The sequence below is a fragment of the Acanthochromis polyacanthus genome, chromosome 23 (genome assembly GCF_021347895.1).
Source record: "Acanthochromis polyacanthus isolate Apoly-LR-REF ecotype Palm Island chromosome 23, KAUST_Apoly_ChrSc, whole genome shotgun sequence".
Lineage (NCBI taxonomy): Eukaryota > Metazoa > Chordata > Actinopteri > Pomacentridae > Acanthochromis > Acanthochromis polyacanthus.
In genome coordinates, this window is record NC_067135.1 from 26,083,720 (window position 1) to 26,109,562 (window position 25,843).

The following is a 25,843-nucleotide window of genomic DNA, read 5'->3' on the forward strand; positions in this document are numbered from 1 at the left end:
ATTCGGTCCAGATCCGATTTGGATCCACTGATTATCCGGCATGGGTCTGATGTGGATGTAGCTTATCGGATTCACATTTTATTTGAATCAGTTCATTTCAGTTGTTATTTTGCTGTAGACCCATTACAAAGCCCTTGATTAAAATGACTCATCTGTGAAACAATTACTTACATGAATTTAATTCAACTTCACACCAAAATCTGCATTTTTTTATTTTTTGTGTGTGCAATGACAGTAAAGCTCTCTGATTCTAGTAAAAACTTGAATACTTTTTTATGACTAATGTGTCTTTACTAATAAAAATCTGATTTGATAAACACTTGGAAAAAATTGAAAAAATATTTGAAGCCACTCTATGGCTCTTAGGTTGAATGTATTTACAGTAAACATTAGAAAGAATTGTTTTTTTAGTTGCAGCTGAACTTGCATAATAAAAGAACCGTTACTTAGCAGTGTAATGTCGACTACACCAGTTGGAGAATATTAATGAAATCTCTTTTAAGAGATGTACAGAAACTTCAATGTACAGACTTTGAATATTTTATACTTTTAGTACACAAGACTCTGAATACATGAAAAAAATCAACTCTAGATAATATTTTAAAAACGGTTCTATTACATTTAAACTTTAGACATTTTAAATTGAAACATGAAAACATTTAGTAAAACATGAAAACATTTAGTCCCTTTTGATACCTGCGCATAGAGATGTCCTGATCCGATATTGATATCGGTAAAAAAAAAAAACATATTGGAATCTATATCGGCCTGCATCCAAAATCTCTGATATCAGCACTCTGATACAAGCGGTCCATTCTAATTTATTTATTTTTTATTTAATTCATTTGTAGAATATGCTTAAGTTTAAGTCACACACACAGTGGTTATTTTGTAATTTAAAAATACATCTTTTTGCTTTTATTGTATTTATTGAGGTCACTTTCCAGGGTCTTCTAATTTATTTTTATTTATTTTATTCTAATTGTAGTATATTCTTATGTATAAGGTTAAAATGTATTTAACCCATTGGGGAATAATAAATGGGGTCAGTTGTTCTCAGACCTACTATTGCTGACTACTGTTCTCTGTTTGAGTAATGTCACTTGATCAAGACTGTTCTTACAGTCCATACTTCCAAATAAGTCATAAAAGTATGTATGATTCCTGCAGATATTGTATTGGATCGATATCAGTATCAGCCAATACTTAAGGCTGCAATAACAGTATCGTATTGGAGGTGTAAAAGTTGTATCAGGACACCCCTACCTGCATACTAAAGCACTTTTTTCCTAACGTGACATAACAGCCAACTGATCATGGGGGGTGACAGTGGTGGGCCTCCTTGAGCTCCTCCTGTCTGCAGCCAGGTTGAACCAACCAATGGCATGTCTTTGAATTTCATCGTCAGTTGCAGAACGGGATGCATGATTTTTTCTCACAGAATCTGAAATCAAACAATAATATTTTCATGTAAATTACAAATTACAAAAATCCATTGAAGCACATTTCTCATAAAAGCAATAACAGTAAACCAGAGCCTTTCTTGCTTAAGGCATTTTCAAGAAGAGGTCAAAAAGATAGTCAAGTTGTGCCAGAAAACCCTACTGTGTTTCTTAGAGATGTATTTACTCAATGAGATAAAAACCCGTATTATTCCATATGTACTAAAATACTGATATTGTACCTGGATCTGTGGAGAGTAGGCCCTGATGGTATCACAAACACATATGAGCAACAGTAGTTGAGCCATAGATGTAAAGCAATGCTCACACAGGTAATTTGCCCAGACAAAGCTACGGTAGGTAAAATAATCAAATATGCAATATTGACTATATTGTTTCAAATATTCTTTACACTCAAACAGCAATAAATTAACTATGAATTGTGTAAAAGGAAGGAAAAAAGATCTGTCATCTGTTGCAGCTGTAATTCTTTATAAATGTCAACTAATCACTGCCTCATGGTCCTGTTGGAAAAGAACCAATGACCAGCCTCCTTGCCTCCATGTGCGTCATTGAGCCTTGCTGTGTATGAGCCTGCACTCAAAGTGTGACTTCACTGCCACAGAAATGTTGTCGGAAGTTGACCAGAGGACACGTTTAGTTGACATGTTTAGCTTTTCCTTTATCTAGATAATATTAGGTGTGGTAACATCAGTGTTTTTATTACCACTGAATGTAACATGATGTTGTTCTGCTGTCCTCTCTCCACTCCCTGAAAAAGTGGCAGTGGGTGCTTGAACACATCTGTGTGTGGTGGGTGGGGCTTGGATGGAGCCCTGAGGAGATTCTACTTCCACATTATGCTGGCTTTGGATTCCTACCTGTCCGAGCTTTAAAACTGTAGTGTCACTTCAAATTGTTTGCAGTTACTTATGTAGGAGCAATGTCTTTGATGCCATCTGGCTGAAAGACTTTTTCCCATTCATCCCTTTCCAATTTATCCTCCTCCCAACATCATCATGGAACATGTGGGCAAGTATGTTCCATGTGACATGTTTTGTGTCATGACCTCCAATAGTTTAGCCTAGCCATGCTACACCCATGTTTCTACGTCTTTCTTCTCAATGAAACACTTCAGTGCCGTCCTTTGTTTATCTTTCAAGTTGAATTTTAGCTTCAAATCTTTAAGGGCTGTGGCCAAAGCCGAGTCAAAAGATAACTGTTTATTGTGCGCCGGTTGTTTCTGTCAGAATCGTCGTGCCTCTGTCGTCACTTAGTTACGCCCGCCTTCTGACTCTACACTTCATGGTGATTCGTCCGGCCAGTTTTAGGAGCATCCAGCCTCGAGCCTTATGGAGGGTAACAAGACCCACCCTGGCAGAGAATGAAATTCGTTGCCGTGGGTTGTCTAGCGCGGCTAGGCTACCAATAGTTGCCAAGGAGTGAATCTAAAATCAAAAACAAGTAATCAATCCTGTTAATATCTTTTTTCAAGTCTCTGTAATTTCAGTTTTTAAAGAGTAAACCTTACAGAACCATACGAATCAAAAAAACTGCTCATAGAATGAGGCAGGATATATTTTGCTCTGTATTAGAATGCAGAGTGAGGGCCAGTGACAGGGTTTGACAGTGTGAGCGTTCCATTTATATTTACACAGGAAAAGAGTTTACAGATCAGATCAGAGCACCAATCATAATATACAGGGATTAAAGTCCAAAAAATCTTTTGACAGAAAATTCTTGTCATCTAAAACAAGTAACCAAGAAGTTCCAACAGCTTGGCAAATAAAAACATACATAAGCCGTCGCTAAGAGTATCCTGTTTATCTTTCATAACCTGACAGATAAATACTTGTTTTGCTTTTGCTTCTTTGAGGTGACATAAAGTCCAAACATTTTTTGTCAGTACGAATTACCCAACATTTACCTCGTTATACCTAAAAATGTGACAAGAATCAGAAACGTGCAGGTAGAGGGGTCCCCAGAAGAAAAAATTACATAATGCTGTTTCAAATGAAGCTTTTTGGAGCATTTTCAGATCAGATGTACAGAAAAAGGGACCTTGTTTTGAAACCAAAAAGAAAAAAGTACCACGGCACACTTTTGAGCGCCATAGGACATAGAAGGCTTTGTTCTGTGCAGAATTACCTATTTTGTTGTATTATTTTATTACCTCTGCCATGGAGGTTATGTTTTCAGGAGAGTCTGTCTGTCTGTATGTCTGTCTGTATGTCTGTTTGTTTGTCTGTGAACAAGATAAGTCAAAAAGTTATGGACCGATTTTCATGAAATTCTCAGGAAACTTTCAAAATGGGACAAGGACAAATGATTCAATTTTGGAGGTGATCCGGATCACCATCTGGATTCAGGAATGTTTTAAAGGATAAACGGGTAAGCCTTGGCGGAGGGCTGCGCTCTGAGTGCTTTTCTAATTGTAATTGTTGCTACCTTAATGTGTCTTTAGCCTTACTCTTGCAGATAAAAAAGCTGGAGCTCATGTTATTTCAATTATATACTTACATCTATTTACATACAGCTTGGTTTGTCTTTCTTATCAAGTCTAGTAGGGAACTAAAAAGAGGAAAAAACAGACAGGTCCAGTATGTGAAGCATATACAGTACTTGACTATGAGACACATTCAGGCTCATAGTCACACTTAATATGTTTCTGTCTGACCATTAATACAGCATGTTATTATGTCACCAACCTCCCTTCTATGTGTTTTTCTTTGTATATTTGACAGTGACCAAAACTATCCAGTGCAGGGATGGAGAACTTTAATCCCTGAACATGGTTTTATGGTGAAGCAGCCAGTTAAAAGTAAGAAAGGTGAACAACACTGGAAAAGTCTTTCTATGAAGTAAGTTATCTTTTGTTTAAAATCAGGTCACTTGAAATTGGTAAAAAACAAAATGTAATCTTGAATTTCATTGTAAAATAAGGACAATCTCAAGTGAATTGGAATATACAGGAGCATCCATTAATGTATCTTAATAGGATTAAATTGTCTAAAAGAAGCTGTAGACATTTATCTAACCAAAACACAGTTTGGAACAGCATTACAGGGGGAATATAACATTATATACAACTCACTCAGTTCGACTCATCTCTCAGAATAAAAATCTGAAGAAATCTGGCCTGAAATAGACATATTTTATTCCCTTTTAACATAAATTCCATAAGTATGCCAGCAACCAGCGTTACTCATATAAGTTTATAGAGGAGCTGAGTGACCATATATTCAAGAAAGATAGCTTCAAAAGTCAATTGATTAGGTCAGGCCAGCGGTTTAAGGAGGGTAGGAACTCTACTGAATGTCCCTGTGACTGAATAAAACTTAGTAGAAGACTCGAAGTTAATAAACTAGTTAAAACAAAATCAAAATGCTAACTTAAGCTAACTCAAATTCACAGTAGACCGTACATTAGTTAAATATAAGACGTCTTCATGTCAATATTACAAAAATACGATACTATGGGATTTAAAATGTTGTAGTTTAACTTTTAAATTTACTTTCACATAAATATGACACGTTTTTATATCGTATTTTACTTACGGTGTTTGTATCCTGTGGTTGGTTGTCTGCTACCATAACAAAGAAAACGTTTCTAGAAGATCAAGTGCGTGCGAGTGGCATGTCCGCCTGCCCTCCGCCGTCAATCCGCCTTGAGAAGGCCCGCTGTGCAAAGGCTGACCAGGTCATCTGCGCATGGCTGAAATGAGTGCGACCGCTGGGCGGATGTGCCGCCGTGTGGGCGGATCCGCCCCTGAGTCTTTTGCTATCTGGGTGGTTTTTAAACACAAGTTAGCAGAACCATTTCACCTCATAAAGTGATTTGTTGCAGCACATGACCGTGTTACTGCAGTTTCCCCTCCGACAATGAAATCACGTTTGTAAATGTCTGGTCTCCTGTCAGGATGTTCTTAATCCAGTCAGAAATGAGGGGTAGGAAGTTCAGGTCAGTTAGATGTTTAACAAGAATGTCCAGGAGGATGATAATAAATGTTGAACTGAAATCCACAAAAGCATCCTGACATAGCTGCCCAGTTTCTCTCAGTGGCCTACGGTGGTGTGGAAGGCAGTGGTGATGGTATCAGCTGTTGACCTGTTTGATTGATGAACAAACTGGTGCTGGTCCAAGTTTGGAATGAGGCAGGACCTGAGGTGGAGAAGGACGAGCCTCTGAAAGCACTTCATAACCACAGATGTTAGTACCACTGGTCTGTAGTGGTTTAGGCAGATGATGGTGGTTATTTTGGAGACAGGGACGATGGTGGCTGCTTTCAGGCAGGATGGGACAGTAGTCTGTTTCTGGGAGGTGTTGAAGATCCTCATCAGGACTTCTGTCAGTTGGTCATCACAGACCTTCAGCACATTGTCCAGTACTCCATCTGGTCCTGCTGCTTTGTGTGGGTTTACAGCCTTCAGCAGGACTCTGACATGATGTTCTGGAGTCAGGGTTAGGGTTAGGGTTAGGGTTAGATCAGAGGAGCAGAGTTACTGATGTTCCACATTTCAACACTGGTCCTGATAACCTCATTGTTTCAGTAGATGCATTTGTTGTGAAAAATAAACTTTTGTTTGATTTTAGTTCAAAGTTGAATAAAGTTTTTAGTTATGAAATATCATTATTGTCATGTTTTAATGTGTTCCTGTGATTAAACACTGGTCCCACCTTGGCCCTCCCTGTAAAATTTGTCTAGAACCACCACTGATGTTAAACCTGTAAAAAACTAACGATTGATGCAAGATTAAGATAAAATGAAGAAAACAAGGACTCCTCTGACCACAAACTATGAATTGTAATATAAATTAATGGGAAAAATATGATGTACAGTTAGCTTCTACTAAGTTAGCTTCTAAGTGTTTTCTGTGATCTAAAGGTCCATCTGCTGTTTTTGATGTAAATTTTATTCAAATTTCTTGAGCGTTTTCCGAAAAATAAATAAAACTGGTAAATCCCCAACTAACAGAATGCATTGCTACATATAGCTGTTTGAAAGTCTATTTCACTGTACTGGAACTATCTGTCATCCAGTTATCATGATGCTTTTTAGATTTTTTTCATGGAATTTACAAATTACAAACTTCCATTCTGATATTACAGAACACACCTTTAGATTATTGATCAGTCTGAAATAAGAATAACAATAAGGTAATTGATGATTCTACAATAATTAGTGTCTTCAAGATCTGGAAACTTAAAGTGTTTTATCTGATCCAGATGTTGGAGATCTTTGATGATCTAGAATCTGATTGGTGGATGACTTATGTTGCTCAGATGTACAATGATATTTCCAATCAGCATGTTCCTCAGTACATTTAACATGTGATTTATTTCAGTTTTCAGAACTTCATGATGCTTCGTCTAAACCATGGACTCAGCTCAGTTCCTTCACAGCTTTAGTTTTCCTTCTTCTAACACAAAACTGTTCAGGTAACCGACACACACCATCAAAATGTGCATTTAAATACAAAGATGATTAAATATGGAAGCTGCTAATATGATTTTAATTCATTAGAACATGTAGCCAGAAAGTTCCACTTTTGGTAATTCATCATATCACAGGAACATTTTATGAAAATCACCTGCATGACATTGAAAAATATGAATGTTGTTTTAAGGATGTTCCTCATGGAGCATAATTTATGTGACTAACCACATGCTCTGAATGTTGACAATGAAAAATTATATTTACTTTTGAACTAAAATTGGTTCTGCAGTTTCCAAAAGTTTCAAATTTAAAGGTCACAAAACACTGTAGTAGTAGCTCCAGAAGTTCTGCATTTGTACTGGGTGGATTCCTGCAAGCAGACTTATTAGTTGGATCTACTCAGTAAAGTATGTATAAACATGCTTTAGTAGTCATTTGTTTCCTCACATGTCTCCCTTTAAAAGCTGTAAAATCCCAACCTGCTTTTCTCCAGGTCTTCCCCAGGTTGTCGGTCCGTCTCAGCCGGTCCTGGCAACGGTTGGTGGTGACGTTCTTTTGTCGTGTCGGCTGGAACCTGCCGTTGATGCTTCAGACATGTCCATAGAGTGGTCCAGAGAAGACCTAGACCCTTCATATGTCTATGTGTGGTGGGATAAAGAGGAACTGGAAAGTTCCAAACATCTTGACTATAAAGGAAGAACGTCATTGTTATTTAATAAACTGGAGTTTGGAGACATTTCACTGAAACTCTCCAAAGTGAAACTGTCTGATGAGGGAAAATACAGATGCTTCATTCCTACACTGGGTCGAGGATCTACTGTTGAACTGGTTGTTGGTGAGTTAAAACTGAAAGTTCAAGACTCAGATAATTGAGGTTTGTCAGGTTTTCTAAACATATTTCTGTGTATGATCAGAATAAAGACTGTAGGAATGAGTCAGTGCTCCAGTTTCAGGGTTTGTTTATGAGTGCAGGTCAGACAGAGTGAGAGATTTTACAGTCAGTTAACTGATTGATCCACATTCTAGCAGTTGTTTCTCAGGTCGGTTGTTTCTTTCTAATCCACATCGTCACTGTGGATGTGATTTCAATTGTTTTGATCAGATCAAATAAAGCAGAACCTGAACCAATGAAACTCCTCCTCTGCAGGTAAACAGTACAAAAGCATCACAGCAGCAGCATTTTACAATCCAAAACTACTTGATAGCACCAGTAGGTTCAGTTTATACAGAATCAAACAGGTTTTTGGTATCAGAGAGCAAATATACTGAGAAACAATAGAATTGAATGGTTCAGCAGACATACAGGGTGTGATCAGAGCCTTATAGTTCTTACACATACATGTACTATTTTTCAACTATACAAGAAGTTTCATGAATTGTAGAATAACTTGTGGCTCAGTTCAGATCTCCTTTAGCTCAGCGTTTCTCCATTTAATTTACAGATTCATACAAACAACTTAAATATAAATGGACGATATTTGCCTCTTTTCTTATCAACCTACTCTCAATGAAGGGGACTCTGGTTCAAAATGAGCCATCAGAATTGATTCCACAAATCTGTTCTGTCATTTATTTTATTGCTTTACTGTTCATATGTTAGATGAAGATTCAGAAACCAGTTGACTCAAAAATTGGAGGAAAAACTTTAAATATTTTAACTCTTTTTAAAAAATCTTTAACCTAATCAAACATAACTGAGATTACAGATTAGTTCTTGCTTCAGGTGGACTTTGTAGCTCCTTCAAAGCCTTTCCTATGTCACAGTCTTGACTTCAGGTTTGTTTCAGAACATAACTAAGAATGCAGTTTTACTTTAGAGGAACATGATTTTTCAGAGACAGAGTTGCAATAAAATGTGCAAACACTGAAGGAATCTGGACACTTCCTGTTTTAAGGAGGTTGTTTGAAACCATTCATTCAGTGCTGGTAAAGTTGTAAGATAGTTCTGTCCTCCTTTTCTACTGTCTGATGTTTCCCTTCTTATCTTCAGGTATTGATCCATTTACAGTCATCAGTTTAGCAGGACTTGGTAGAACCAGCAGCTCAGTGGAGTTACAGTGTGAGTCTGCAGGCTGGTATCCAGAGCCTGAGGTGTTGTGGCTGGACGGTGATGGAAACCTCCTCTCTGCTGGACCTACAGAGACAGTCAGAGGTCCTGATGACCTCTATACTGTCAGCAGCAGAGTGACTGTGGAGAAGAAACACAGCAACAAGTTCACCTGCAGAGTCCAGCAGAAAAACATCAACCAGAGCAGAGAGGCTCTGATACAAGTTACAGGTAGTTCATATTCAACTAGAAAAAATCCAATGTTCAGTTAATAATAAATGCCTCATTGTTCCATGTTTTATCATTTCAGATGATTTCTTTAATGTCCAGTCCAGTTACACTTCGACTATCATCGGTTTGGCTGTTAGTTCAGCTGCTGCTTTGATCCTGTTCAGTGTTCTTTTTGTTCACATAAGAAGACAAAACAGTAAGTCACATTAACATAAAACTCTTGACTTTTGCAAAGTATTGAGACTTTAATGGAAATTGTGATATGAGAGGTTTCATTTTATCACATGCAAATGTCTGCATTATTGTCCTTTCTACACTGACAGTCAATAGAAACTTTGAGACCATATTTTTCAACATAATTTTTATTTTGAAGCCCGAAACTGGACTTTCTTCATATGAATCATTTGTTTAGCATATTGGCATTCAGAAACAAAAATCTAAAGTTTCTAGAATGATTTCAAAAGAAAGAATTACACAAAAGAAAACGGCACCTGCCAAACACAAAGTCACAACAGTCAATACTCTCTGTCGCCCTGGACATGGTCTATCATCAACAGAGCCTGTCATGTTGTGGCGTTCAACCAGGCTTCTGATTGTGGGTTGGGAACAGCCCATACACCTGGATACATCACTGTAGCTCAAAGCGGCCTCCACCATACCCAGTGCCCGGAGACGTTGTTCATGTGATAGACGCGGCATGATGCTGTTCACTGGACTAACAATGGTGGCCTTTTTTGGGCCTTTATATAGGCCTTCAAAACCCATTCTCACATTGTGCAGATACTCACTGAGTATTGCTTGGTGTGTATTTGGTTCACTTTTGCAAAGTGACCAACCCATGTGCAATGAATCATGACAAAATGACAACTCATCATTATCTCAACTACCAGGGCACGAGATCATCAGTAAATCCACAATGAATAATTACAACCCCCCTACAAGTAGAATTCTGCGTACATTTCTACCTCAAAGTTTCTATTGACTGTCAGTATAGATTTAAAAACTAATGATTTTCTTTCCTCAAAGGGAAAAAGAAGACTTTGGTAAATGAAAAGCAAGAAGAGCTTGAACGAGTAAGTAAAGAAACAGAAGTTTGACTGCTGGTAGATGAAGAAAGACACCAAGATCAGGAGATGACAGAAAGTAAAGTCAAGTTTGATGTAAACAAACAATTATGGAATAAAGGAAGAAGGTTTGTGTCTCTAAAGCAGATCAGACGTCAGTATTCGAGCCCTGACAGGAAGACAAGTAAAGAATCTGGACAGTGGAGAAGAAAAACCAGATGTAGTTTATCAATGAACAGAGGAAGTGGTTCAATACAGAAACAGAGAAGAACAACAGCTTTAGCAAACTTCAATAGAGATAAAAGAAAGTTTATATTCAATAGAAACTCACAAGTTTGTATTTAATAGAGACATATTTGTTGTAACCAAAGAGTGTGAACCTGAACAGACGATCAGTAACTAAAGAGCAGGAGTCAAAGAAGCAGTAAAAAGAAGTTAATGGTTGTATGTAAAGAAACAGCAGCTTCTGGATGAAAAACACAAGATGGAGACTGAACTGTAGATTCTGGAGGAAAAGATGGAAACCAACAAGTTTAACTCATGATCTGAGATCTCTGGAAAATTGATCAAGATTCAATAATTCTGACTTTACCTGCAGAAACAGAAAAATTAATTGCGTACGATGGGTGCCGGTATTAATTTTAGATCCTCCCTGGAAACAGAGTTATTAATAAATGAAAAGATTCTAACAGTTACAGTTTACGGCAGAAGTGAGAACAAAACTGTGTCGTCTTCTTTTCCTTTCTGCTTTTCCCTTCAGGGGTTGCCACAGCGAATCAATTGCCTCCATCTAACCCTGGCTTCTGCATCCTCTTCTCTCACACCAACTACCTTCATGTCCTCTTTAACCACATGAGAACAAAACTGTGTAAAATCACTTAAATGTCAAATCATTCACAACTGAATCGCTGCACAGTAACTGCATCACTTCTAAGATAAACAGTCGAGTGTTTTCTGTTTGGAAAAATTAAAAATTATCAGTGTCACACCTTAAAATCAGAACATGTGTTTCTTTACCTGCAGCTGGAAAGAAATAATTCAGAAGCCAACAATCAGCTCCAACAGGAGAAACAGAGAAATGAGAATGCTGAGAGTGAGATGAAGACCCTGAACAGACGTCTGGAAGAGGTAAAACTCACCATCAATATCTTTTCTCTTCTTCTGACATGTCCACTGAACTCTGTCTCACCATGATGTAATGTTGATAAAATTAATGAAATGATGTAAAGTTTGAACACCAACAATGATTTTCTAAATATCAACTTTAAATTTGAGCATAAATCAATCAGTGAAGGTCAGTAAAAGGAAGTAAAGTTTGGAAACATTGTGGTGTCACTTCCACTGCAGAAACATCCACATCCATCATTCTGAAAGCAACAATTATCTTCCTATACCACTAAACTACATTCTCATTTTTCACACAAATCTATTTTCTCACTAGAATTCTCAGACTGTGATGTTGTAGGAAAAGTTTAGAGTTTGAAAGAGCCACAAAGTTTCCTGAAGAAGACATAAAACAGAAACAGGACTTTCATCCAGGAGACCAGGATTCATGTTCCATGTGGAACCTTTATTCTGACACTTTGGTTTCACTTTCATTCACTGCTTGGTTACATTTCTGCAACCAGAACTCTGCAGTTAGAAAAACACCATGATTCGGGTTCAAATATGAACCTTTCAGAACATGTTTGAAGACTTTCCTCCATTTTCTCTGTTACCAGGTTGACAAGAAATAAAAGAAAAGATGTTGATTAGAAACATATTAGTGATAATCAAACATGTAGTTTAGTTAAATGTGAACGTCATTGTTGAGAGACAGAGTTACCTGAATTAAAATAAGGTGATAAAGTGAATGTTCCAAGCAGTTGGTTCAGAGGAGAACTTCCTCACCATCTAAAGCTACAGAAACAGAGATTTAAGCAGAACTCAGCTATGTTACATGAACATGCTTTTAATGACTCTCCAACCAATCAGAAGCCAGACATTAATGTCATGTATAGATGTGTTCAGATAACTACAGTCGAGGTCAAAAGTTTACATACACTCGTAAAGAACATAATGTCATGGCTCTCTTGAGTTTCCAGTTATTTCTACAACTCTGATTTTTCTCTGATAGAGTGATTGGAACAGATACTTCTTTGTCACAAAAAACATTCATGAAGTTTGGTTCTTTTATGACTTTAGTATGGGTTAACAGAAAAAGTGACCAAATCTGCTGGGTCAAAAATATACATACAGCAACATGAATTAGCAATTTTGGTGATTTAGAAAGTTGTGTCAATGAAATGAGCTTCATAGCATGGCCTCTTACCTTCTTGTGAGTGATTATGAGTGACTACAGCTGGTTACTTCTGAGGCCATTTAAATAGGGCTCAGTGGATACAAATGCCCACAAACGCTACAACGGGAAAGTCAAAGGAGCTCAGCACAGATCTGAAAAAGCGAATCATTGACTTGAACAAGTCAGGAAAGTCACATGGAGCCATTTCAAAGCATCTGCAGGTCCCAAGAGCAACAGTGAAAACATCTGTTTGTAAGTATAAAGCGCATGGTACTGTTTTGTCACTGTCATGATCAGGAAGAAAATCCAAGCTATCACCTGCTGCTGAGAGAAAATTGGTCAGGAGGGTTAAGAGTCAACCGAGAACCACCAAAAAGCAGACCTGCCAAGAATTAGAAGCTGCTGGAACACAGGTGTCAGTGTCCATGATCAAGTGTTTTTTGCATTGCCATGGACTGAGAGGCTGCCATGCAAGAAGGAAGTCCTTGTTCCAAAAGCGACACCTTAAGGCTCAACTGAAGTTTGTTGCTGATCACATGGACAAAGATAAGACCTTCTGGAGGAAAGTTGTGTGGTCAGACGAAACAAAAATCGAGCTGTTTGGCCACAATGCCCAGCAATATGTTTGGAGGAGAAAAGGTGAGGCCTTTGACCCCAAGAACACCATGCCTACCGTCAAGCACGGTGGTGGTAGTATTATGCTGTGGAGTTGTTTTGCTGCCCATGGAACTGATGCTTTACAGAGAGTAAATGGGATAATGAAGAAGGAGGATTATCTTCAAATTCTTCAAGATAACCTAAAATGATCAGCCCGAAGGTTGGGTCTTGGCCACAGTTGGGTGTTCCAACAGGACAATGACCCCAAACACACATCAAAAGTGGTAATGGAATGGCTAAATCAGGCTAGAATTAAGGCTTTAGAATGGCCTGACCAAAGTCCTGACTTAAACCCCATTGAAAACATGTGGACAATGCTGAAGAAACAAGTCCATGTCAGAAAGCCAACAAATTTAACTGAACTGCACCGATTCTGTCAAGAGGAGCGGTCAAACATTCAACCAGACGCTTGTGGATGGCTACCAAAAGCATCTAATTAAAGTGAAAATGGCCAAGGGACGTGTAACCAAATATTAGCATTGCTGTATGTATATTTTTGACCCAGCAGATTTGGTCACTTTTTCTGTTAACTCATAATAAAGTCATAAAAGAACCTAACTTCATGAATGTTTTTGTGACAAAGAAGTATCTGTTCCAATCACTCTGTCAGAGAAAAATCAGAGTTGTAGAAATAACTGGAAACTCAAGAGAGTCATGAAATTATGTTCTTTACAAGTGTATGTAAACTTTTGACCACGAATGTACACTGTTTTGTCTCTCTCTTGTTTCCAGTATATGGAAGACAACGTGAAGTTGATGGAGACCAAGAGAAAACTCCTGAATGAGAAGCTGACGTCTATAGAGACTGAGAGGAAACTGAAGACAGTGATCCAGAATATGATGCAGGAGGTTCATGTTTTCTCTCAGATCTTTATCTGCTCTCATCTCTCTTCTCTTTTCATGTAATACTGGTCTGTTGTTGAGACCAAAACAACTTCAAATATCCATCAGAAGAAGACAACAAACAGCTGTTTTCAGTTTCAGCTTCAGTTCCACTGTGCTCTCTAATTCTGATTTTATTTTTCATGTTTGGTGAAAAAAATAAACTAGTTCTCAGACAAAATAGTACAACTTTGAAGTCAGTTCTTTCAGCTGTAAATATTCTTCTTTAAAATCAGAAACTAAAACAGAGCATGTGTTTGTTTATTTGCAGCTGGATGAAATGAACTTTGCTCCCAACTCTGACCCTACTGGGAGCGATGAGAAGAATCAACAGGAAGAGGTGAATGTCACCATCAAAACCTTTTTCAATCAATGACTGATATGTCTACTGAACTCACTGTGATGTAAAGTTCTAGCAGGAAAGTTAACTAGTTCACTGTTTATCAGATTAATGAAACGTCATTAACTTTCTACGGAATCAGATCAAAATGTTAAATTCATGGAACCACTAAACCACTATATAAACCTATAAACCACTAAAGAAACATCAACATCCATCAGTCTGAAAGTCAAATAATGTGACAAACACACAGAAGAAGTCACCATCTAAAGCTACAGAAACAGAGATTTAAGCAGAACTCAGCTATGTTACATGAACATGCTTTTAATGAGTCTCCAACCAATCAGAAGAATTAATCTTTCCACAAATCATGTCATGTGTATCTGTGCTTCAATACATAAATTGTCTTTTTATTCTGTCTCCAGTTAGAGAAGCTCCAGGATGAAAAGCAGAAGTGGATGAAGACTGTTGTAAACCTGAAGACAGAACTCCAGGACATGAACCAGGAGGTTTATCTGCTGTCATCTCTCTTCTGTCTCTTTTCATAAGAAACTGATTTGTTGTTGGGAACAAGACAACTTCAGATATCCATAAAATCTCATTTAAACATTTAATAAGTGAGACTGAGCTCAGGCTTGACCGCATCCATCCATCCATCTATCCATTTTCTTCCGCTTATCCGGGGCCGGGTCGCGGAGGCAGCAGGCGAAGCAGGTCGTTCCAGACGTCCCTCCCCCAGCGACGTTTTCCAGCTCTTCCTGGGGGATCCCGAGGCGTTCCCAAGCCAGACGAGATATATAATCATAGCAATCCACCGGTTTCTGGCAGAGAACCATGGCCTCGGACTTGGAGGTGCTGATCCGCATCCCTGCCGCTTCACACTCGGCTGCAAACCGCTCCAGTGCGTGCTGGAGGTCACAGTCTGAGGACGCCAAAAAAACCACATCATCCGCAAAAAGCAGAGATGCGATCCTGAGGCTCCCAAACCAAAAACCCTCCCCACCACGACTGCGCCCTGAAATCCTGTCCATGAAAACCACAAACAGCATCAGAGACAAGGGGCAGCCCTGGCGGAGTCCAACACCCACCAGAAACGTGTCTGACTTAGTGCCGAGTATGCGGACACAGCTCTCACTGTGGTCGTACAGGGACCGAACGGCTCGTAACAACGAGCCCAGGACCCCATACTCCCACAGTGCCCCCCACAAAGCCCCTTGGGGGACACGGTCATAGGCCTTCTCCAGATCCACAAAACACATGTAGACTGGCAGGTCATACTCCCATGACCCCCTCAGCAGCTCCGCAAGGGTAAAGAGCTGGTCCGCTGTTCAACGACCAGAATGGAATCTGCATTGCTCCTCCTGAATCCAAGGTTCGACTATCGGTCGGATCCTCCCTTCCAGCACCCTAGAGTAAACTTTCCCGGGCAGGCTGAGAAGTGTGATGCCGCGGTAGTTGGCACACACTCTCCGATCCCCCTTTTTGAAAATAGGGACCACCACCCCGGTCTGCCACTCCACAGGTACTGTACCCAATGCCCATGCGACACTGTATAGACGTGTCAGCCAAGACAGTCCAACAATGTCCAGAGCCTTCAGCATCTCAGGGCGAATCTCGTCCACACCTGGCGCCTTGCCACCGAGGAGCTTTTTAACTACCTCGGCGACCTCTGCCACGGATCTGGACGCAGATACCCCCGAGTCTTCAGGCTCTGCCTCCTCCATAGAGGACGTGTTTACCGGGTTCAGGAGTTCCTCGAAGTGCTCTTTCCACCGCCTGACGATATCCCCAGTACGGGTCAACAGTTCTCCACCCCGACCATACACAGCCTGAGCGAAGCCCTGCCTCCCCTTCCTGAGGCGTCGAATGGTTTGCCAGAACTTCCCCGAGGTCGACCGAAAGTCCTTCTCCATAGCCTCCCCGAACTCCTCCCACACCCGAGTTTTAGCTTCCACAACTGCCGCAGCTGCCGCCCTTTTGGCCAGCCGGTACCTGTCAGCTGCTTCAGGAGACCCCCGAGCCAACCAGGCTCGAAAAGTCTCCCTCACCGCTGGTGTCCACCAGCGGGTCTTTGGATTGCCACCGCGACAGGCACCAGTGACCTTCAGACCACAGCTCCTAGCAGCTGCTTCTGCAATAGAGGCTTTGAACATGGACCACTCAGAATACATGTCCTCAACCTCCCCCGGGATGCAGGAGAAACTCTTCCGGAGGTGGGAGTTGAAAACCCTACGGACAGGGTCCTCCGCCAGACGTCCCCAGTTCACCCGCACTACACGTTTGGGTCTACCAGGTCTGTCTGACAGTCTTCCCCGCCATCGGATCCAACTCACCACCAGGTGGTGATCGGTTGACAGCTCTGCACCTCTCTTCACCCAAGTGTCCAAGACATACTTGGACACTCAGGTGAAGTAGGGCGCGAGCCCGGGTGGAGCCGCCGCGGGTGCAGATCTTGGTGGTAGTAGCAAATATTCTGAACTTTGCTGCAGAGGTTTGACTGCAGCAAAGCTTAATGTGATCACATTCCTCCTCTGTTAATGTGTTACTGATCAGCCAGGTTTAATGTTCATATAAATATCAGACTTATTATCAGACTATTAGACATTTAATCTGAACTCAACCTTTTGAATGACCACAAGTTTAGTCACATCTTCCAGTGAATAGAAACAAGAATTCAGTTAAAGTTGAGTGTTGTGAGTTCATTGACTCAATGACATGAACTTCATCGTCCAGTGAGAGAAGATTTGAGAAACTCTTGATTTTATTGATGATACTTTTAAGGAAATGTTTCTGTTGTATCAGATCCTTTTGAGGAATCCCACTTTGAGGTCTTCACTTTTCAGTTTAGGTTAATGCCCTGAATCCCAGAAGCTGTTGGTGGGTTTGAAATACATTTCATTAAAAAATAATAATACATTTTGAGTCAGAAACTGGAAAAACAGAAATAACCTTCAAGTTTTCCAGTTTCCAACAGTCCTTGAACTATCCGTGTGCCACATTCAATCTGTCAGAAAAATGATCCAAATCTGAGCTTAAAATGCAGATTTAATCAGAATCTCTTCATTCCACCTTTCATTGAAACTTAAAACCATTTGCTCTGAATAGAATATATACAAAAATGAAAATAAAAATCTGGGCTGCCTTTCAAAATAATGAAATAATGAGTGACTTCCTGCCTCCACACACCTGAATAACGGACCTGTGTGTTGTCTCTCAGTTGAAGCTGGCAGGACCCATAATTATGGAAGAGGTCAATGAAAGGGACCGCTACATCAGTCTCAAGAACATTTCGACTGAGGTAATGTTGTTTACATGTAGATGAACCTTCTGAATACTGTGTAAACATGTACAATAAGTTTTATATCAATATGAAGATCAAATATATCCACAGATATTCTAAATGGTTCATTATATAACAGCTAATGCTGTTAACATCAGAGTGTATTTTGTCTGTAGGTCAACATGTAAAGAGGTCATAACTTTATTTGTGGACATGATGTATGAAACAGACATTGGAGATTACTTCGATTTTCTACTTTGGTGTCTAATTTTCCTCCTGCAGGAGATGGAACTGAAAGGCTGGAAGTTAACACTACATAGAAACGGTGAACTACTCGTCAGGTTTACATTCAATGAGTCATTCAAACGTCAGGCTGGAGAGATTCTCTGTGTGAGTCTGAACTTTTCACTTTATGTTACAGTTTTACTTTTTTCCACTTCATTTTATTCAGTTTTTAAATCTGTGACTGTTTCATTTACTACATGTACAGATAGCGCACCCATCATGGTTCAGCAAACATCCTGATGATGTTGATCTGGTGTGGTCAGAACTGAAGTACTGGATTCCTGGAGACAAAATGAAGATGAACCTCATCAGCAACAATGGAGAGCTCTTCAGACTGCTGTAATGTGAATAAACATGTGAAACATCATTTTTATTTCTACATTCATCAAAGTGAGTCTTTGTTTTTTTATAAATATCAAATAACATTATTTTTTATCATTTCTGTTATATTCGAGTTTAATCTTAGTCTGACTTCAGGCTAATATATATCATCAAGATGGTGCCTGTGTTCGGTTGCGCGTCTGCTGCCTCTCTATATTTGGTGTTTTTTGCTTTATATTGTTTCGTGTCAACCTTTTGGATCAACAGCAGTGTCTCAGCAATCATCCACTATGATCGCAATATGCTTCTTAGCATTAAAGCAAGAATGGAAAACATTTACTTGGGAAAGGTACTCTGAATTTTTCCCTCCAAAACTGGAGTGCCCCACGTCATCACCGGAGTACCTGCTGGTTTCCGGGCGCCCTGGCAGGAGAAGGAGATGGGGATCCAGAGCTGGTGTACAAGCCAGACTTCGGAAGCGGAGACTCGGTGGACACTCGTCCTGGCTGTTTGGATCCGGTATTCGCGGGAGAGAGCGTTGTCTGAGAACGGTTGCTTGCTGCGCTTTGGATGGAGACGCTGCCCGTGAGTCACCGTCAGCGTGGATTTCTTCGGACCGGACCTTTCCTCCTCGAGCTGTGCGCAGTCCCGTACCCCGCTAGCGAGTCCTGTGCCCGGTTACATGTCGAACTGGGTCGGATCGCGGTGTGGAGTCACCAGAGCGACTCTCGGGCCAGCGCGCATTGAGCGCGCGCACTCGCTCTATTCGGATTGCTCTGCTTAACGCACTCTCTATTACGAGGAAGACTTTTGCTCTTAACGACCTTTTCACTAAGGAGAAGTTGGACTTGTTGTGCCTCACAGAGACTTGGCAGCAGGAAAATCAATATGTTCATCTTAAAGAACTTTGTCCCCCAGGCTGCTCCGTGTTCGGGGCACCTCGATCTTCGCGCCGTGGAGGCGGATTGGCGCTCATCTTCAGAGACTCTCATCAGTGCAGTTTAATGGACACAACTGAGTTTACCTCCTGTGAGCTTCAGATGTATAAGGTGGGTAAGACACACTTCTTTTATTGTGTTCTAGTTAGGGCTGTCAGTTTAACGCATTAATTAGATTAATTAATTATGCTGCAAATTAACGCGTTAAAAACATTAACTCAATTAATTATGGGTGGCATGTCAATGCGCAAGCATATTAAATTTGGCTCAGTGAGTGACCCGTAGGCTGCAGTGGTACGTCACTTCCTCCCTCCGCCACTAGTTCAAAGCAGAGTGACAACAAACATGGATGGGACACAGAAAAGCGAGGAGAGTCTACTTGGCCCTTTGAATGGCAAGTTTATTTATAAAAAAAACAAAGACGGGACTGTTAACAAGAACGCAGTGATTTGTAGCTTGTGTAAAAAGGAATTTTCGTATCACCAAAGCAGCTCCAGTCTGACTTATATTGTTATAAAAAGATAATCTTAAACTTGCTATAAACCAGAAACGGGAAGAGAAACATGAAGTTTAGATTATTTTTTAAAACAATGTTCTTGAGAAAAATGAAGGGCAATGTTCTGAAACTTGACACTTCAGAACAATTTTTAAATATTTTTGGTCCCCATATGTTAACATCGACAAAATGATTGATTTTTGCAAAAAGTTGAATCTAAACTTCCACAAGCTGAGGTTGGTTGTATGGATAGTATGAGATGAACTGAAAACGGGTGAGGTGATTTTTGAGACAAACATAGATTATGACTGGAGATACCCTTTTAAAAGAAATGCCTGTTGGCATTTTGATATTGATGTTGCCTTATTTAGAGGCGTGTTATTCATTTTGAATTGCTGTATTGAGTCAGCTTTAGTATTCGTTTTGATCGAGAGTTTGCTTATGTGACTATTTGATACTCAGCCTTATCTTATTTCTGAATTTTATTTATTTTATTTAACTGTATTGCATTTTTGAATCATGCACTTGGTCTAATTGGTTTGCTGATGTGCTTGACCTTTTTTCTTTTGAATTTGATTTATGAAGCACACTAAACCAATAAAAATTTGGAATTCAAATGTTCTCTTCTTGGTGTATTCAATTGATTAGTCATGCACTACAATTTTGTAATGTCCTAGAATTCAAATTCTTTATTTGGGGACCTTTAGCAGATATGAGATTAAAATGTGATTAATTAGATTAATTAATTACAAATCTGTAATTAATTAGATTAATTTTTTTAATCGCCTGACAGCACTAGTTCTACTGTATCGACCCCCAGATTACCCTCGCCATCCTTGGAGATTTCAACATCCAAGTTGACAATTCGTCCTGTCCATTTGCAGCAGAGCTGCTCGCTCTCATGGAATCTTTTAAGTTTGTACAGCATTTTTCTGGAGCTACACAGAAAAAGGCCACACTTTAGATTTAGTTTTCTTTAGTGGATTAAATATTGATCAGCTCTGTGTAAATGATTTCCAAATCAGTGACCATAGTTGTGTATCTTTTAATTTGTCTTTTGAGAATGAACCTGATGTTTGTAATGTTGTCACACATTGTGGCACCTGTAAAAAAGATCTCAGGGTCTTATAAAAAGCCTTGTCCGTGGATGAATGACACCATTTGTACTTTTAGAAGAAAGTGTCGAAAAGTTGAGCGTCTTTGGAAATCCACCAATTTAGAAGAGCACAGGCTCCACCTTAAAGATTGATGCTGGAGCTGAATAAAAAGGATTAAACAGTCTCGTTCAATTTATTTTTCAAATCTGATTTCTTCTAATAAGAAAAACTCGAAAGTCCTTTTTGATACAATTGATAATCTTGTTGCGCCTCCTGTACCTCATATCCCTGTTTATTCGAAGGAGGACTGCAATGATTTTCTGAGGTTTTTTGTGACCAAATTTCAAGACATCAGAGCAAGCATCACTTTACCGCAGTCAACTTTTTTGCTCTGTTGAATTTGCCCCAATGTGTTCTTGGTCTTCCTTCACTCCTGTTTGCCTACAGGATGTGAAGGTGTTAATAGGAAAAATGAAACTGTCATCAAGTCCTACTGACATTGTTCCCACATCTCTGTTTATAAAAACCTTTGACGTTGTTGGCCCTTGGGTTGTAAAACTGATTAATCTTTCTTTTAAATCTGGTTTGGTTCCCAGCTTTTTTAAACATGCAGTGGTCAACCCTATTCTAAAAAAGCCAAACTTTGATCCTTCTGAGCCTAAAAACTATAGGCCTATTTCAAAACTCCCTTTTGTGTCCAAAGTTCTGGAAAAAATAGTGGCAGGACAATTGACACATTTTATGGAACAGCAAAACTTGTTTGATTCATTTCAGTCTGGGTTTTTGAAAACTGCTCTTGTCAATGTAACAGACGATGTGTTGATGGCTGCAGACTCTTGCCGCTTTACTGTCCTCGTACTTTTAGATTTAACCTCCGCTTTTGATACTGTAGATCACAGTATATTGATCAGTCGACTTAAAAATGAAATGGGGTTTTCAGGATCTGTCCTCCAATGGTTTTCTTCTTATATACGTGGGAGAACTTTTAATGTATCTATTAACAGTGTTATGTCTGATGTCTCTGCTTTGACCTGTGGTGTTGCACAGGGGTCAGTTTTGGGCCCTATTTTATTTTTATTGTATATTTTACCCCTGGGACGGATTATTGGTAGCTTTAAAAATGTATCCTACCACCTCTATGCAGATGATATTCAAGTCTATTGTTCTTTTAAAGAGTCTGAAATCCATCGTTTATCATCATTTCTAGAATGTGGGACCTGCATCAAAGACTGGCTTGCCTCAAACTGCTTACAAATAAATTGTAATAAGACTGAAACACTCATTCTTGCTCCTGATAACCAGATTGCACATATCAAGCAGCATCTTGGTTCACTTGACGCATCTGTCAAATCCAGCCTTAGAAACCTGGGGGTTGTATTTGACCAGGCCATGTCCTTTGAGGCGCACAGTAAGCAGCTTGTGAGAAATTGTTATCACTTAAGAAACATTTCAAAAATTCGAAAAATGCTCTCAAAGAAGGATTTGGAAATGGTTATCCATGCTTTTATATCTTCACGGTTGGACTATTGTAACTCTGTTTTTTCTTGTTTAAATCAGACCTATCTTGAAAAGTTACAACTTGTCCAAAATTTGGCTGTCAGACTGTTGACTGGAACTTCCAAAATGTCCCATATCACTCCTGTGTTATCAGCCTTACACTGGCTCCCTGTCAAATTCAGGATTGATTTTAAGATTTTAGTTGTCACCTTCAGGGCTTTGCATGGTCAAGCTCCACATTATATCCTGGAGATGTTGACTCCTTACTCTCCTGGTCGTGCTCTTCGTTCCTCAGGTCAGAACCTGCTTGTAATCCCTCATGTAAACTTCAGAACTCGAGGACAGAGATCTTTTCAGTTTGTGGCCCCCACGTTGTGAAATGCTTTGCCTTTGTCTCTGCGTTTTGCAGAATCTGTGGACTGAAGACACTGTTGTTTAGAAGAGCATTTGGTTGACATTTTTCTTATTCTGTTTTATATATGTATTTAAAATTGTTTTTTTCTAGTATTTTATTGTAAAGCACTTTATGATTTTAATGCATCAGCGCTCTCAACTACCAACAGGCCTGCAGTGATTCAAAGGTGAGACGGTTTCGAGCGGGTAGAAGTCAAGAAAGTAAGTTGAAACATTTTTCAAAGCATCGGTTAGATCGTACATAATAATAATAAAGCATTGCTTTTATATAGCGCTTTTCTAGGCACTCAAAGACGCTTTACAACTGCATTGTTCATTCACTCCCAAACACGATGGTGGTAAGCTTCATATGTAGCCACAGCTGCCCTGGGGTAGACTGACAGAAGCGGGGCTGCTAATTCACGCCATCGGCTCCTTCCCACCACCACCATCCACTCACTCTCACACTGCATTCACCCTACTTTATACACTTGAGGCTATCGACACAATAACATTCAACAGAAGTTTATTGTGGTACTTTGCTATAACATTCGTCAGTAATTACAGTTAGAGAACTGGAAGGTAGCGGTCATCTGCCTATTGTTATAATATGGCTAGCCAGCACAAGATGATCAGCCAACAGACATGTCCAGGCATTACACAATGCCGTTAGACAGCTGCGTTGGTTCATTGGTGGACTTTCTGGATTGTATCTATTGCGAACTTACACCGAGCTGTCTGTGCCAGCAACACAATTTAGCTGGAGAGCACCATGTAATTTGTGGTATTACAGAAAGATGCAGCTTTATTGCATTTCCATCTCTATGGTTTTACTACATGGCTACATTTTCCTGGGGAAGTATTTGTTTCCTACCAGGTGATTCATAGATCAGCGGTACACTGGATAACGGTATGTTCAAACAATTGACTCATTTTAATGGAGAAAGTGGGAAAATATTTTGATTCACTCAGTTAGCTCACAAAGCAGACATCTGAAATCAGGATTTCTTTTAAGTTGTCATAGATTTGAGATTGGTTTGCATCCTGTCTAGTTACCTGTTGAAAATAAGAAATATATCTACAACATGAGGCTATCCAAATAAATGTTATACCAGACTGCCATTAACCTCTTTTAAAAAGTCTTGAAGTAAAGCTATTTTTATTTCCTCAATATTTCAATTTCATATTCTCCTTTTCAGTCATGTATAAATCCCAACCCTCACCCCAACCCTAACCCTAACCCTAACCCTAACCCACATAGCGGCCCGCTGTTGCTCGAGTGCTGCCAGGAGACAATGTTGTGGCCTGCTGGGGACCGCCCACCATCCACACCATTTTCAAATGTAACGCGTTAACAGATGGGAAACTCGCATCTAGTGGACGTGTACCTTCAGACAAAAAAAGAGAAAAACAACAAAAACAATACAAAATATTACAAAAAAAGTGACACAAAATGATAAAAGAACAATGAGTAATGTAGTATTTTACTTTATGACCAAAACAACCTGTCACGGGTTACAAATTTATAATCTGCTGTTAATATCTTCTTTGTAATTTTTACATTTTACAAAGTGTCCAAAGATTGGACTCTCTGGAGGGCCGGTTTTGGCCCGCGGGCCGCATGTTTGATATCCCTGCCTTAAGAAGTCCAGTAGCTTCTGAGCTTTCTTTACCAGGGAGAAGACGACCATTTGAGTCAAAATGAATGAACAGAGCGTAATTATTTGTTCTAATATAATGGTCTAATTGCATCATAAACGTTAAATGACAGCAGGACACACCCTAGGAGGGTTGTTGGTCCATCACAAACACAAACAACTCACTCACATTCACACCTACAACCAGCTTAAAATCACTCTGATGGATTTGGACTGTGGGGAGAAAAGTAACACTGATCCAGCACAGGGGGAAAAATACGACTTAAGAATCTAAACTGTACATGTTTTCTCTTGAATCGTAATATGTAAATTCTGCATAGTATGTAATATTGTAGCATTTTAAACTTCTGAGTTGTGTCTGATAGAAATAGTTCATGTATGAGTCAGGTTCTGTTAACGTCTTCAACTTCACAAACTGACAACATTTTGTTCTAAAGAGCTGCAGGACTTTAGATTGAAAAATGAACCACAGTGAAGAAAAACATGACGGGACCAAGAACTATCCACAAACTGCTGCTTGGAGTTCACAGGTTTAATGACGTGCTACAAATTCACTAACAAATATTTACTTCTGGAAGATCTGCTGGAATGATTTCTCCACAAAATCCCAGAAAAAGTGAAATGATAAATGTGAGAATTCAGAAGTGAGTCCATGTGCAGCAGTGGCAGCTTGTTGTTCTTCTGCACACTTTTCAGTCCTACTCTGCCCCCTGCAGGCTTCATTCAGAATAACACCAAGTTAAACAGAGTCCAGATGTTTTTACTGCCATTAAAACCAGGAAATCATAGAAAATGAGTCTGTTTTTATCAGAGTGTGTCTGTATTCATGTAGAATTTCCTCATCTGGTTTATAGAAAAGCAAACAGTCCGAGTGTGTTAACAGCAGCAGAGATGTTGTGGTTCTGCAGAAAGTCTGTGGAGGTTGAGGTCAAAGTTTGAAGTAGAAGAAAATAAACAGAAAAGATCAAATTCTCCTGAAGATGTTCATTTGTTCAGAGTTTAACAGCAGCTGCTTCAGAACAACAGCTTGTAAACAAAACACACCACCACCGGACCAGCGTGCAACATGTGGTGTGTTTCCAGGAGTGGGCCACAGCTCATTTGCATTAAGTAGACTCGACTTCTATTTTACGCAAATTTGATACAATGTATGGAGATCCACCGCACAAAACTTTCCTCAAACATCTAAACGAACCGTCGGTGAACTAAAACCAGGACAGATTCAGCTGCACAGATTATTTCTCACCCCAAATGCTTTCAGAAATGCTTTTGTACATTTGTTCCAGTTGACCACTGATCCAGGTGAGCCGCTCATTAGGCCACGCTTCTGATTGGAGCAAAGCAATCACCAAACACCTGCTCCAATCAAATCACAGAGAAACTTCACCTGGCAGAAACCTCCCTCCTCAAAAACACCGTTTTCATTCATGCTTCATTGATTATTTTTTTCCCATTTACTCCACATTTATACATCAAAATATAGCTTATGTGGCTTCA

At 39.6% G+C, this 25,843-nt stretch overlaps 1 protein-coding gene across 10 annotated transcripts in view; it reads left to right on the forward strand.

Annotated features, from left to right (window-relative positions):
- Positions 1 to 25,843, forward strand: part of LOC110946484 (butyrophilin subfamily 2 member A2-like) — a 417,600-nt gene that overhangs the window by 62,959 nt on the left and 328,798 nt on the right. For 3 of the 10 annotated variants that reach the window (XM_051943913.1, XM_051943911.1, XM_051943909.1), the window contains 13 exons: positions 4,187 to 4,303; positions 6,788 to 6,881; positions 7,373 to 7,714; positions 8,870 to 9,157; positions 9,237 to 9,353; positions 10,184 to 10,230; positions 11,245 to 11,349; positions 13,892 to 14,008; positions 14,313 to 14,381; positions 14,807 to 14,890; positions 17,599 to 17,679; positions 17,944 to 18,051; positions 18,152 to 18,313. In XM_051943913.1, the coding sequence (XP_051799873.1) occupies positions 7,474 to 7,714; positions 8,870 to 9,157; positions 9,237 to 9,353; positions 10,184 to 10,230; positions 11,245 to 11,349; positions 13,892 to 14,008; positions 14,313 to 14,381; positions 14,807 to 14,890; positions 17,599 to 17,679; positions 17,944 to 18,051; positions 18,152 to 18,289 (1,395 nt within the window). In that variant the 5' untranslated portion in view covers positions 4,187 to 4,303; positions 6,788 to 6,881; positions 7,373 to 7,473 and the 3' untranslated portion in view covers positions 18,290 to 18,313. Of the gene's footprint in view, positions 1 to 3,740; positions 3,834 to 4,186; positions 4,304 to 6,787; positions 6,882 to 7,372; positions 7,715 to 8,869; positions 9,158 to 9,236; positions 9,354 to 10,183; positions 10,231 to 11,244; positions 11,350 to 13,891; positions 14,009 to 14,312; positions 14,382 to 14,806; positions 14,891 to 17,598; positions 17,680 to 17,943; positions 18,052 to 18,151; positions 18,314 to 25,843 lie in introns of those variants that run through there. The other 7 variants (XM_051943912.1, XM_051943910.1, XM_051943907.1 and 4 more) reach the window with 4 other exon arrangements.